Below are 14418 nucleotides of genomic sequence, written 5' to 3'. Positions count from 1 at the left end.
TTCCACTTAACACATTTAATACATTTTCTACAGCTCTGTAGTAATAATTCCTTTTAATGCTGAAAAAAAATCCACTACATAAAAGTATGATCTATACATATATATTGTGTACAGAGAAGTGAACCATCTATTTTTTTTTTCTGTGCAAATGAGCTATTGACACACATAGCCTAAATGTTGCTGCAGCAGAAGTGGAGAAGGTTACAGAGACTAGATTTGGGGAATTGGGTTTGGGAGAGAAGAGACAGAAAATAAACATGCAAGTAAGTAATATGGCGTGAAATTGTCATAAGTACTCTGGATAAAAATAAAGCAAGGAGGGAAAATAAATACGGGTTGTGAAGATGAGAAGGGGTTGGTACAGTTTTAAATATGGTGGTCAGAAAAATCCTCAGTGAGAAAATTACATTGATTAAAAAACCTGAAGTGGATGTGGGTGGGCACCAATTCCAAGGCAGAGCATTCTCTGCAAAAGCCCCGAGTCAGGAGAAGAGCTTGTGTCATGCTCAAAGAATAGCAAGACTACTTATATGTCCTTCCTTTACTCTGAGTGTAGGATGCTATTGGAAGGTTTAAATAGAGGAGTGACTTATTCTGGCTTAATATCTTTCAAAATTATTTCTGTTTCTGAATTGATCATAGAGTGAATAAAGAAAAAGGGTACAAGTAGAGTGTTCAGTCAAGAGGTAACCGCAAGAAGCCAGGAAAGAGATGACAGTAGTTGAACCACTGTGGTAGCAATAAGAGGAGGGAGGAAATGGTCAGGTTCTGTATAGATTTTGAAAGTAGAACTAGTAGATAATGTTGATAGACTAGATATGGAGCATAAGAGAAAGAGATGTATCAGGGATGACTGTGATGGTTTTTGCCAAGCAACCAGTAGGGTTCAGTCCTCACTGCCTTACATAGAAAAGTCTGTGGAATAGCAGGATTAGGAGGGAGTTTTATTTGAAATGTCTATTGGACATTTAAGTGTGATATCAAGTAAGCAATTAGGTATTTAAGTCTGGCATTCAAGAGAGACTATCAGGCTACAGATGAAGAAAATCATCCATATATGGATGATTTTTTTTTTTTTTTTTTTTTTTTTTTTGAGACTGAGTTTCGCTCTTGTTGCCCAGGCTGGAGTGCAATGGCGCGATTTCGGCTCACCTCAACCTCCGCCTCCTGGGTTCAGGCAATTCTCCTGCCTCAGCATCCTGAGTAGCTGGGATTACAGGCATGCGCCACCATACCCAGCTAATTGTTTGTAATTTTTTTAGTAGAGACGGGGTTTCACTTTATTGACCAGGATGGTCTCGATCTCTTGACCTCGTGATCCACCCGCCTTGGTCTCCCAGTGCTGGGATTACAGGCTTGAGCCACCGTGCCAGGCCCTATGGATATTTTTAAATGCCTAGCGAGACTAGTCACCAAAGACTTTACCTGTTCTTGGCATTTAAAAATGTCATCCATATATTCTTTATCTGTAACCTAATATTGAGTGAAGAGAGAGAGAAGCTATTTGAAGACTGAAACTTGGGGTATGCCACCATTTAGAGTTTGGAGAGATGAGGAGAAACAAGCAAAGCTGATTAAAATGAGTAGCCAACAACATAGCAGGAAAAAGAAAAACATGCAGGAGACAGTGCTCTCCTGTATGGCAAGTGGAGAGAGCATTTAAAGGAGGTGGAAATGACTGACTGTATCGAAGTTGCTAGTAAATAAAAAATAATGCAGTGTGACAATGACTATTACACTTAAATATATTATAGTCATTATATTTTATAAATGAATTATATTTGAACATGAAAGTTAATGGTTACCCTATAAAAATTATTTTAAATGAAGTGTTTGGCTCGAAAGACTATGTGGATGGATTCAAGAGAAAATAGCAAAAGAACTGAAGGGACCCAGGAATGTTACCGAAAGGAGAAAACAAATGTGGCAGTGGTAAGAGGGGATATGAGTCAAAGGAGTTTGTGTTTTCAATAGGGGATATTATACATCATTGTTTGCCAGTGTGCATTTTTTAGAAGAAAACAAACTAGGGATGCAAATGAGAGAGCAAAAAAATTGCCAAAGTGATATTTGGATGGGATGGAATGGGATGGGATAGTAAAGGTGGCTTTAGGTAAAAATAAGGACAACTCATCATTAGTAACAGGAGAAAAGATAGATGTTGGGAACTTAAGGTTGAATCTGTTTTCTCAATAAAGGCTATCTTGCTGAATGTGAGGGTGGAAAAGGAAGTATTGAAATCTTGAAAAGAGAGAAAATATGAATCAACCACTTAGAGAATAAATGAAAAGGTCCTGTGTGTTTTGATTATGTGGAATAATAGTCTGTTTAAAGTTAATGGTCATAAATTTAGGATGATACCAGTCCTTATGAGAATAAATGAAATGGGTATGTGTATTTTGACTATATGGAGTAATATTCTGTTTAAAGTTAATGGTCATGAATTTAGAATGATATTGTCCTTATAGTGGTATGTTACCCTCTAGCTATGTACAGCATGCTAGTGCACTTGTGAAGTGAGCCTGGGAACTGCCAAGTGAGGATGATAAAGTAAGAGAGGCATAAGTGTTTGACCTGAGGTTGTATGCAAGAGGCTGAACGTGGCAGATCATGGAATTTACGTGCAGTAGAAGGAACATAAAGATATGCAGGTTGGAAAGACAGTAAAATGATGACAGGATTGATTCATGATAGGGTCTTGAGGGGTTAAAGAATGATTAGACTCAGGGTACTAAAGGGAAAGACCTGTTAGTTTCATGGCACTAAAAGACTGGAAATATAGAAATATCAGAAAATAGAGTTGAGATTACAGAACAGAAAGGCAGAGGGGTCTGGTAGTGGCAGGGAGCATGGCAGCCCCACCACCTCTAGATCCAAAGGTACCTGGAAGTAAGCATAACAATGGTCACCCTGCTGAAGGCTACAAGGAGAATAAGCTGGGTCTCCTCCTAAGGAGGAGAAAGAAGGTGGCAAGAACATTCAAGGAGCACATAGTGGGAAGGAACAGTCTTTGCCTGAGGGGTCAGAGCTTTGAGGTTCTCACCTGACTCCAGAAGAACTTCTCAGCACAAGAGAGACATCAGGGGCAGAGGAATGGTGAAATTATACATAATGCACTTTGCTCTCCTAGGACACAGGGTGGTTACAACAAAATTTCAAATCACTCTCTCAATCAAAGAAAATGTTATTAGTGACCCTTGCCACAGGAAATTTTCAGTGGCCCTGTTTCTCTTCCTGAGCCCTATTACTGCCCTATGACTTAAGTTCTTCTGTCCTCCCATCCTCTCCTGCTGATGCTCCCATATTCACCCAGATTCCTGTTCCTCTGCTCCACTCATCCTACACTGATGCCAGGGGCTCATCTTTCTTAAGGGGCTTTGCTTTACCTCCTCTATCCAAATTTTTAAAAGGCACAAAATAGAAGCAAATATATTCAAAACAAAAATATAGACAGTTATAGTTTTCTTTTTAACATGACTCAGATAAGATTCTTAGTCATATCTACAATGCTACCAACAAGCCCCCATCTTGTGGTTGCAGGGTGGGCAATAGAGGAGTAAAGCGATGGACAGGCTGATGGTTCGCCTTATACCACTGAAAGGCAGTTGTTAAAATCCATTTACATTTAAAATTCTAGACAGGAAAATGTTTACCCAGTGAATTTTTTTTATTCTCATTCTTTCCTTTGGAATTTTGAAGCTGCATCAGAAGGAGTTAAACATAGAACTTGTCAGTCTTCAATTTGAAAAACCAAAATGTTTAGGGTCAACATTTTTCCCAAAATTTTATTAATTACTTCCTAGAATATGTTTTTCCAATTGCTAAACATTAAGAAATGGAGGTTGACTATAAATTCTTTTTGTTTCAGAGTCAGAAGAAATGTTAGATATTCTTAAACATAATTTTTAATTATCAACATGAGAAAATTGTAGGGCTTAGAAATTAAGTGACTTTTCAAGGTCACATGACCCATTAAGGGTGGAGCCAGCATTAGTATCAATGACTCAGGGGTTCAAGTTTTCTTTCTTCCTTATCCTACTGCCTTCATGAATGGCTAAGGAGGCTTAATGTAGTTTCTTTTCACAAGATACAGCATGCTCTCTACATATTATTTAGGTTTTCTTTGGATGCGAATGGACATTTTATTATATTCTGCTATGTAAGAATTTAGATATGCTCTTAATTTTATTTCAAATGGCTGATTTTGTAAAATAATTATTCTAATAATATACAGCTCCTATATGATTCGTGCTTGAACAGACCTCCTCTTCCAACTGTTCCATTGTGTTTAGTCAACAGTTTTCAATTATCTCTATGTTAATGGGACCCATATTCATTTCAATGCCAAAATAGTTCTGGGTTTTGGATATTATTTTCCTTTGCAGTTCATAAATAAAGTGGATGGACAGAATTTCAAGGATAGCATCATTTCTGACTTCATATCATCAACTTTATAGCCAGAAAGAGCTTTCTAATCTTTCAGCATATTCATGAATTAAATCAGAGTAAGTTCAAAGCACTGAATATTGGAAACAGATTCATGCAAAATTTGTCTTCAGTCGCAAAGAGGAATAATAGTATTCTACTTCAGAAGAATATTAAGTATGAGCAAATAAAGTATCACAGGGCAGTATAAAATTTATGTATAAGATGTTATTTTTCTAATTCTGTTGTAAAATATTAAATTGCCAATACTATAATAAGTGGGAAAATGAAATTTAAAAGAAGACAGTTATCTAGCTAATTTTTATCATAATTATATTTTACATCAGCATCTCAAACTAAGTTTTAAAATGGTAACTCAAATGGAACTTAATTTATTACGCATTTGTATTAATTTATTAGTGTCAGTTATTATAAGATATGAAAAGCCTAAGATAACCTCTTTTTTGTTGTTGTTGTTGTTGTTGTTGTTGTTGTTGTTGTTGAGATGAAGTTTTGCTCTTGTTGCCCAGGCTGGAGTGCAGTGGCGCGATCTCATGTCACCACAAACTCCGCCTCCTGGGTTCAAGCAATTCTCCTGCCTCAGCCTCTCGAGTAGCTGGGATTACAGGCATGCACCACTGTGCCTGGCTAATTTTGTATTTTTACTAGAGATAGGGTTTCTCCATGTTGGTCAGGCTGGTCTCGAACTCTTGACCTCAGAAGGTCCACCCAACTCAACCTCCCAAAGTGCTGGGATTACAGGGGTGAGCCACTGTGCCTGGCCAAAAATTCTCTCTTTTAAAAGGAATATTACCTTGAAATCTTTAATGAAGGCTGATGATCTCAGGTAAAATTTTTCAACAGTTTAACATATGTACATGAGTTATCACACTTTCTGTTAGTCTTTTCAGAATCTAATAATTCTAGAAATATTTGAATTGACATATCATTTTCTATTTTAGCATTGGTTATTAAAACTAGTTCTTTTATTTTCAAATGGCTTAAAAAATGGTTTTTGAGAAATAAAGGTTTACTTTGCATTAGAGTTCTAAAACATCTTAAAATATCTGAAGGAATGCTTTAAATTTATTTTGGCACCTCAGAAGTGTGGATCAGAATGCTACAAGTTTCCTTTGACATTAAAGACCTGTTTTAAGTGATCTTAGTTTTCAGAGGCATGAGAAATGTACTATTCCAAAATATCTGAGAATTGTGTGTGGAGTCATTATTAACTGCATAACTTTAAGATTTGTTTTGATCTAGTGAATAGATTAAATAAAATAGAATGAGGACCCAAAGATTCAATAACCTGTTTTGAAACACATGAAGAGTTAAAACTGCTTTCAGGAAATCCTAAGCAAATCTACTTTGAAGGAAAAAGAAATAAGCCAGCATTCCACATTCTTCACACCAGTCCAAGTCTGTCTAGCTTATGACTGTCCTGGGATCCTCTAGACACTGCTTCTCTTGTCCATATCCAGATCGTTAGGAGCTATCCAAGCCTTTGGGTCCAGGTTGAGGAAAACATCTCAGTATTCAAATGCCTATACCTTTTAAAACCCTCTAGAATATATATTTAACAGGAAAGAACATCTTTAAGGGTGTGATCTGTTCTGTTTTTACATTTTGAAGGTACTATCCATGAATCAAAATAAACATTATTTTCCAAAGAAAATGCACCAGAATATATTCTCCATTTTTATCTGCATTATTTTATTTCAATATTTAATATAATTTGATATTTTTTCATTTATTAATAAAAACATTTTATATTGACAGAAACTATAATTTTGTTTTTTTAATACCTACATGACAATCCATGAACTGGATCTGGCAAAAGAGAAACTGGATTCCTGATAATTTGACATTTAATTTGTAATTGATTTTTTTCACAATTTTAGAAAACATAGTATTGAGATGAACCTCTTAGTACAGAAAGCACTGACAGCTTCAATTATATGCTTATATTTTACTCATTCGTTCCTTTACCACTACTGACCATGCATTCACGGTTGCTAGGTGGCTCTCTGCTTTCAGAGAATTCATAGTCCATCTAGTGGAAGTCAGATAATAATGAAATCACCATACTCAGTGATAAAGGAAGATATAGAAAGCCTTCCAAGGATGTACATTGGTGCAAGGGCACCCAGGTGCCAAGTAGAAGGCTTTCTTGGAAATGAAAATGTTATTACTAGAGTATAAAATATGAGGATTGCTGGGTGGGAAGTGATTTGATCAGAAAAGTAGGATGAAAGCCAGGTCTTGAAGGTCCTTGAATGTTATGTTAACACTTAAGTTACATTTAACAGCTATGGGATCTCATTAAAATATTTGCATGTATATAAATGGCAAGATCAGATTTGTTGTATATTAGGTATGTGAACAAAGCAAAATAAATTATTTTCATTAAATTAAAAAAGTGAAATAGTGATTTTAACACTCTCAGCCAAAACCCTAAGGGAATAATATTTTTTAAAATGTGGAAAAAAAGGATAAAAAGTAAATAGCATGACATGATTTTGAAAGTTAAGTTAAATAAATGTAGGTATAAAAAAAATTTAGCATTTTACAAAGCTCTAGAAAGTGCTCAGAGAAGTGTCCTTCATCCTCATTAAAGTATATTTACTTTTGGTTCTCATGCTTACTGGCCATTGTTAATCCAATAGAAAATTAATAAGTAGAAATTTTAAAAGAAAATTACAAAAATTATAAAGAAGTTTATACACATACAGACACAAACACACATATAGTCTCTGCCTTATGGAGGTCTACAGTTTAAAATTTTAGAATGTTAAATAATGCATAGAAAATTTCAGTTATGCATATTGAAATTTTCACACACACACACAATTTATTTATTGACAGAGTTTTGCTCTGTCACCCAAGCTGGAGTGCAGTGGCCTGATCTTGGCTCATTGCAACTTCTGCTTCCCAGGTTCAAGCCATTCTCTTGCCTCAGCCTCCTGAGTAGCTGGGATTACAGGTGCATGCCACTGCACCCAGCTAATTTTTTTGTATTTTTAGTAGAGACGGGGTTTCACCATGTTGGTCAGGCTAGTCTTGAACTCCTGACTTCATGATCTGCCTGTCTCGGCTTCCCAAAGTACTGAGATTACAGGCATGAGCTACTGCGCCCAGCCCAGAGCATATATTTTATAGTAAAAAGTGTCACCTTAACTATAAGACTGGAAAAGAAGGCTTACTTGATATAATGGCTAGTCTTTCTTAAATTTCCAAAGCATAAAGAGTTAGTAAATAAAAGTTACTCTTCATTTTCAGATATTGCAATTCAATAAAGAGATGAATGCATAATAGTTATTTTATTTTACTTATAATTGCATTCAAAACATCCAGATTTCCCGAGGACTTATTTAATGGAAATGACCAAGAGGTGAAGTTACTCACCATAAAGCAAATAATACTCTGTCAACAGCCTACAGCCCTCGTAATTCAGGCAGAAAGTTAATTACTTCACCACTTTCTGTTTGTCCCTAGGTACTACAGTATTGGATGAATTGTAGATACTGCTATTAGATACTATAATGGAAATTTCCTGTGTTGGCTGGGATATTTAAATATATAAAAGAAAAACTCAAACAATAACATTTCCATATGACTTTAAGATCTTAGTTGTATTTTTATAGGTAATGTGTCTGTAGCTGAGCAATGAGTTTTTTTCTAATTCTATTGTTTTTGTTCAATGAAATTTTATTTTTTTAAAGGGCTAAGCTTCCCCTAGCTGCCAAAAACTTACCATGTGTGAATCCTTTTTTACAATGTAAATAGAAATGTCTCAATTTATACTCATGTACCTTTATACTTTCTTAGAAAACCACTAATGTGGCCCTAAAATGATGCCATACCTGTATCTCTTTTGTATACCAATACTTATAGCTAAAAAATTCTTTTTCAACATTTCAGTATGTTAGCAGTAGACTAATATAACTAATGTTAGATATTTTCTGAGGATGGGGAAAAAAGCATTACAAGCAGCCTTGGGTTATTTGTTCTGTGACTACATAAATGTTCCGCAAAAGCTTTCTGGATAATGCCCATCATCTTGTTGTGTTGTAGTTGGCAAAATGCCTTCATTAAACTGCATCTATTCTGTAAAAGTGTCAATAAAGGTTTCAAGTTAAATTTTGGAATGAAAATTTATATTTCATATAAGTTATTTATTTATCCCTGCTTTTGGCTATGGGATCATAATAATGTAGAAATGATATGTAAGCTAGCATTATGCAAAATATGCAGAACATCTATTTGATATGAACTTCAGGTCACAAAAGAGCCCCTGAAGTATAGGAAGCTATGAAGTTGACCAAAAATCTGTCCCAAATTTTTACATTTAGGTAAATCTTACCTCGTGATGCCTGTTTTCCTCCATGTGAAAAAAAAATGAGCATAATGTCATTTCTGTTTCTCTAGCAGTTTATTTGAAAATTATCTGAAGTTGTTGTGTTTTGAGCACTGCTGTGATTAAATTTGATTCCCTACCTCATCCTTCTTGACCTACCAAGGAACAGGACAGCTTCTAAGTATCTGCCAGGGACATGAAAGACTGCCTTTCCTTTCCAAGTTAGCATCAGATCACCTTGTTGCATGAGCTGCAAAGGTTCCCTCAAGAGGACCTCAGAGGGTGTAGCTCCCACATTTGGTTAGGTGGTTTATGTACTGCATAAAGTCTTCAGCCAAGGAGACTGCAATCTAGTCCATGTTCCATTTGCTAAGGCAAGCAGCCTGCTGTGGGGCTGCCTCTGTGTAGAGGATGAGTACTGTTTTCTAATTCATCTGCCTATAGGCCATGCTTTTTTCCTAAACTACTCTTTAACCTGTGGTTGGGTGCCATCTCAAGGCCCTCCCCATTCTTGGCCCACCAATGTACACTTCTGGAATGCCACAGAGTACTGGTAGGAGGCACATCACATTCTACTCAAAGGAAATGGCCTGTTATCTACTTGACACTCTTGTCTATATTGAGTTCCCATAGAATAAATTGCATTTCATCAGTGCTCCAAGATTTCCTAAAAAGGGAATAATTTAGCCAACATTGTATTATCTCTGTTAATAGAACTGCAGGTCCAAATGATATTAATAACATGATATGCAGTAATCATATAATAATTATTAATTTTAAATAATAATTTACACATGTATATAAATGCAGTTTTCTTTTTGTTTGTTTGCTCTATGGGATGAAGTCTCCCTCTGTCACCCAGGCTGGAGTGCAGTGGCACGATCTTGGCTCACTGCAACCTCCACCTCCCAGGTTCAAGCAATTCTCCTGCCTCAGCCTCCTGAGTAGCTGGGATTACAGGCACTTGTCACCACACCCAGCTAATTTTTTTGTATTTTTAGTAGAGACGGGGTTTCACCATGTTGGTCAGGCTGGTCTCGAGCCCCTGACCTCATGATCCACCTGCCACGGCCTCCCAAAGTGCTGGGATTACAGGTGTGAGCCACTGCGCCTGGCCTGCAGTTGTTTTTATACTACAAACTGTGGTAGGACTATGCTCAGAGCTATTGAGAGGGAAATCAAGGAAAAACTGTGAACCCAGAGCTGTTCTTTTCTTTTTACTTGGCCACCCATTTGTCTCTTACAAGCTCCCATTCAAACTAAAGTAAAAGGTATTCCAAAATTATTCATAGTGCCTGTCTATATCCCTTCCTCCTCATTCTTGATGCCAGCCCCTCTTTCTGTTTACTGAATGGCAGAATGACTTCCCTGCCACCAGCCCAGCTTTTCATGTTTGTCATTACTAGCATGAATGCTCTAAGCTTCCTAATTGTCATGCATGTCAGTCATATGACCCTAACTAATGGGCTTTTCAGTCATGAAACAGTAGACTTGTGATGTCTTCTTACTTCTTCATGACCTACCTAGCTTCAAAATTTTGGGCTGACTTAACTATCTTATAATGTCAAAAAATTAATTAAATAAGATTATTAAATATTATGCAGATGCATATCTGTTTTTACTCAGAAGAATGTTACATATAAGACTTTTACAAAGAGAAAGAGAAATTAGCACATACTAGACTTTTTAAATGTAAGATGAAAAATATAACTCTTGTAAAGGAAGTCTGCTAATAGGGCTGTAAGCAAAATGAATACAGCATAAAAATTATCATTTTTACATCCTATAATCAAATTTTATCATACCAGAGAAAGTAGAAAAGTCAGTTTTCTAGAATCTGGTAAAAGATGGAAAGAGTCCCATGTCTTTTCTTATAAAGGATGGCAATCATTTGGGTAAAGATTTCTAGAATTCTTGGCGTCTTTATTAGAGGTGATAGGATGAAGGTTTGATTTATACTCAAATGTGCTTTCCATAACTTATTATAAAGCACTAATGATGTACAAACCAAATGATAAAATGTGCGCATGTTTATGTGGTTTCAGAAGGCTTATTACGTAGATTAGCCATATAGCTCTTCACCACTTAATGCTAAAAGATAGCCACCATCCTTTATAGTATCTTCAATTCGTATCTTACTAATTTATGTTGCTGTGATTACTTTGTATATAAAACTTGCCATTTAAATTCTAACAAGGAAAAAAATTACTACTCATCCCTTTTAAGCCTAGAGGTACGTTTTGTTAAGTAAATTATAAATATCTTCATGGATCTAAAATGTGTTTAAAATATCTTTGAAAAGTATATAACATGTAACAAACCTACAGGTGTACCTTCTGAATCTAAAAGAAAAGTTGATAGAAGAAATAAGTCGCTCCATTGTTCAATAAATCAATGGAGTGACTATAGTTAACATTAATAGTACATTTCAAAATAACTAGAAGAGAATTTAAATGTTTCTAGCATAAAGATAAATATTTAAATGGCAGACATCCCACTTACCCTTTGTTATATGAATGTATCAAATTATCACATGTACCCTAAAATGTACCCTCTACATCCAATATGAAGCAATAAAAATTTTTTAATAAAAATTAAAATTATAAAAAATTTTCTAAATAAGCATAACAAGCCTATGAACAGCTCCTAAATCCATTACATAAAGGCTTATTTCTTTGTTCTTTTCAGGAGAAAGAAAGACAACAGTGTCCTGCACAAAAATCACAAGCAAAAATACCAGTATTGTGGACAACAAGAAATGCAAATACTTAACCAAGCCAGAGCCACAGATTCGAAAGTGCAATGAGCAACCATGTCAAACAAGGTAACCCTATTTCCAGTGAACCTTAAAGCATTATTTGTCCATTAAATTTCTGGCCTTTAAAACACACTCAAAATATCATTGGAATCACATTTTCTTAAAAACATTGCAAAAGGATATGTATCAAAATGTAAGGTCTTAAATAAGCAAGATCTAAGAAAGCAAGGTACCAAGGCCAAGATTTTCCACTTAAGGAGGAGGTATTGGGAAGGATGGTTGCTGAGGAGTAATTAAAATCACTTCTTATTTATAATAATTTCATAACTTCTAGGTCCCCTCTTCAAAAACCTTGTTATTTGATTGAACATAGCTGTTTGCTCCTGAATTCTCTAAAATGGTGTTTTAGAATTTGCCAACAGTAACATAAATGAAAACAGGACTGCCATGACCCAGACCCCAGCAGAACAGAGCCAGTGTAGTGTTTCTGGTTCCTCTGGCTAAATTCTCACTTCCTAGTCCAGAGTTCCCAAGGCAAACTGCCCAGTCCCTGATCTCTGATCACCAACTTTCTGACCCTGGTCTCAGTTACTGGACCATGGATGCTTTGGTTTCTTCTGACATTCCCCAACGAGTATTAGGCAACAAAGCAGGCAAGAAATTCACAAGTAGAGGACAAAACAGCAATGCTGAACAGCTGTAAGTGGAGTAGGAAGAAAGAAGCACATGGCTTACTTACTGGAAGTTTGGGCAAATACAGATGAGTGGAACCTGAGTATAATTTTGTACCAGCCTAGCAACTAGGCTACTTGGCATGACTACCAACACAGGGCTCCAATCCACCTGCTTCCACATAATATAATGCTTAGCTTGATTGGGACTCTGCTGGGTGTCTGAAATCCTGAAAATTTTTAGGGATTGTGTGACAAAGAATGAGGCTGCATTGATTCCTCTGAATATTGGGACAGGAATATTTATTTTGTCCTGACACTCAGGAATTTGTTGAAGCCCAGTGAGTCAGGACATAGTTGTATGTTCTTAAGTAGTCAGGATAGATCTTCCCCTCACAAGAGCTTCTGTAATGGCTTCACGGTGAATTTACACACCCTACAAATCAGATAGGCAAATAATTTGTCATTGTGTAGCAGTTTATAACTGATATAACTGTCTTCATGGCCCTCTACCACAAAGAGTAGGTATGGGTGAAGTAAGAAGGAGAGGAAGGAGAGAAACAAAGTTGCTAATTAACCACATTTGAGCTTTTCTTTTTTTTTTTTTTTCCTTTTTTGAGACAGAGTTTCACTCTTGTTACCCAGGCTGGAGTGCAATGGCACGATCTCGGTTCACAGCAGCCTCCACCTCCTGCCTCAGCATCCTGAGTAGCTGGGATTACAGCCATGTGCCACCATGCCCAACTAATTTTTTATATTTTTTTTAGTAGAGACGGGGTTTCACCATGTTGACCAGGATGGTCTCAATCTCTTGACCTTGTGATCCACCTGCCTTAGCCTTCCAAAGTGCTGGGATTACAGGCGTGAGCCACCGATCCTGGTGAGCTTTTCTTTCTTAAATAATCTCTTTGGAAATTAGTGTCATGCAGGCAAATGCTTATGCTTTGTCCTGATTTCCCTATTCACACCCCACACACAAATTCAATTACTAACGCCCTCTAAATCTAGCCATTCTACATCAATGAGAGCTTAAAGAGAATTTGGAAAAATACTTCCTTCATCTACAAAGTTTGAATTTCAAGGCTTGCTTTCTGTAAATTCAATATATTTTAGGTACTGTAAACCAAAAAGTATCTGATACAGGTCTCAATCAATTTAGAAGTTTATATTGTCAAAGTTGTGGATCATGACCCATGACATAGTCTCGCATGGCCCTGACAACATGTGCTGAAGGTGACTGGGTTACAGCCTGGTTTTATTTGTCTTAGGAAAACATAAAATATCAATCAACACATGTGAGGCATAACTTGGTTTGGTCTAACTTGAAGCCACTGGAGGAAGGGTGACTTACAGGTCAAAGGTAGATTCAAAGATTTTCTGATTGGAAATTGGTTGAGAGTTAAATTATCTAAAGATCTATCACAAGCAATAGAAAGGAGTATTTGGGTTAACGTAAGGGGTTGTGGAGACCAAGCTTCATATTATGTAGATGAAGTCTCATAGGTGGCTGGCCTCCAGGGGCAATAGATGGCAGTGTTTCCTATTTATACCCTTGAAAAGTACTGGACTCTCAGCTAGTCTCTAAAGGATCAGCATAAGACCTGGAAAGGGAAGGGGATTCTCTCTAAAATGTAAATTTCCCCAACAAGAGACAGCTTTGCAGGGCCATTTCAAAATATGTCAAATTATGGGGTAAAATACTTTGGTTTATTTGAGGGCCCTGCTATCTGTCATGTGATGTTATAATAGTCAGGTTGGAATTTAGTAACTTATTACTACGAAGAGTCTATTCTGTCAGTCTTAGGATCTGTGTTTTAATGTTAATGCTGGTCAGTTGTGTGCTTGAGCTCCAAAGGCAGGAGAATAATAATGAGGCATGTCTAACTACCTTCCTTTCACATAAAGGTCTTAACTAATTTTTCAAGCTTAGTTAACTCCCCTTAGCTGAGAGAAGAGGGTCCATTCAGTCAGCTGGGGGGCTTAGAATTCTATTTTTGCTTTATAGTAGTAGAAGCTGATTATCAATTTTTGTTGTCTTTTACATTCCTGCTCTAACAGTCCTACACCAGGCAAACATATGCTTCTAAAAGAATAGGAAGAATGATATATTAAAGGATGTGGATAAGAGAAAAGCACATGAACCTACCTTCAGCAATGTTACGTTCTTTGCACATTCCTGGGTGCAGGCTTTTCAGCCTAACTGCATA

At 36.5% G+C, this 14418-nt stretch overlaps 1 protein-coding gene across 5 annotated transcripts in view; it reads left to right on the top strand.

The window, feature by feature from the left end:
- Positions 1-14418, top strand: part of ADAMTS19 (ADAM metallopeptidase with thrombospondin type 1 motif 19) — a 266721-nt gene that overhangs the window by 208108 nt on the left and 44195 nt on the right. For all 5 annotated transcript variants that reach the window (XM_002744633.6, XM_035290949.3, XM_078364939.1 and 2 more), the window contains one exon: positions 11471-11606. In XM_002744633.6, coding sequence (XP_002744679.3) covers positions 11471-11606 — 136 coding nt within the window. The remainder of the gene's footprint in view (positions 1-11470; positions 11607-14418) is intronic.

The sequence above is a fragment of the Callithrix jacchus genome, chromosome 2 (genome assembly GCF_049354715.1).
Source record: "Callithrix jacchus isolate 240 chromosome 2, calJac240_pri, whole genome shotgun sequence".
In the NCBI taxonomy this organism is placed as follows: domain Eukaryota; kingdom Metazoa; phylum Chordata; class Mammalia; order Primates; family Cebidae; genus Callithrix; species Callithrix jacchus.
The sequence above is the reverse complement of the archived record's forward strand: the minus strand, read 5'-3'. Positions and strand labels throughout refer to the sequence as shown.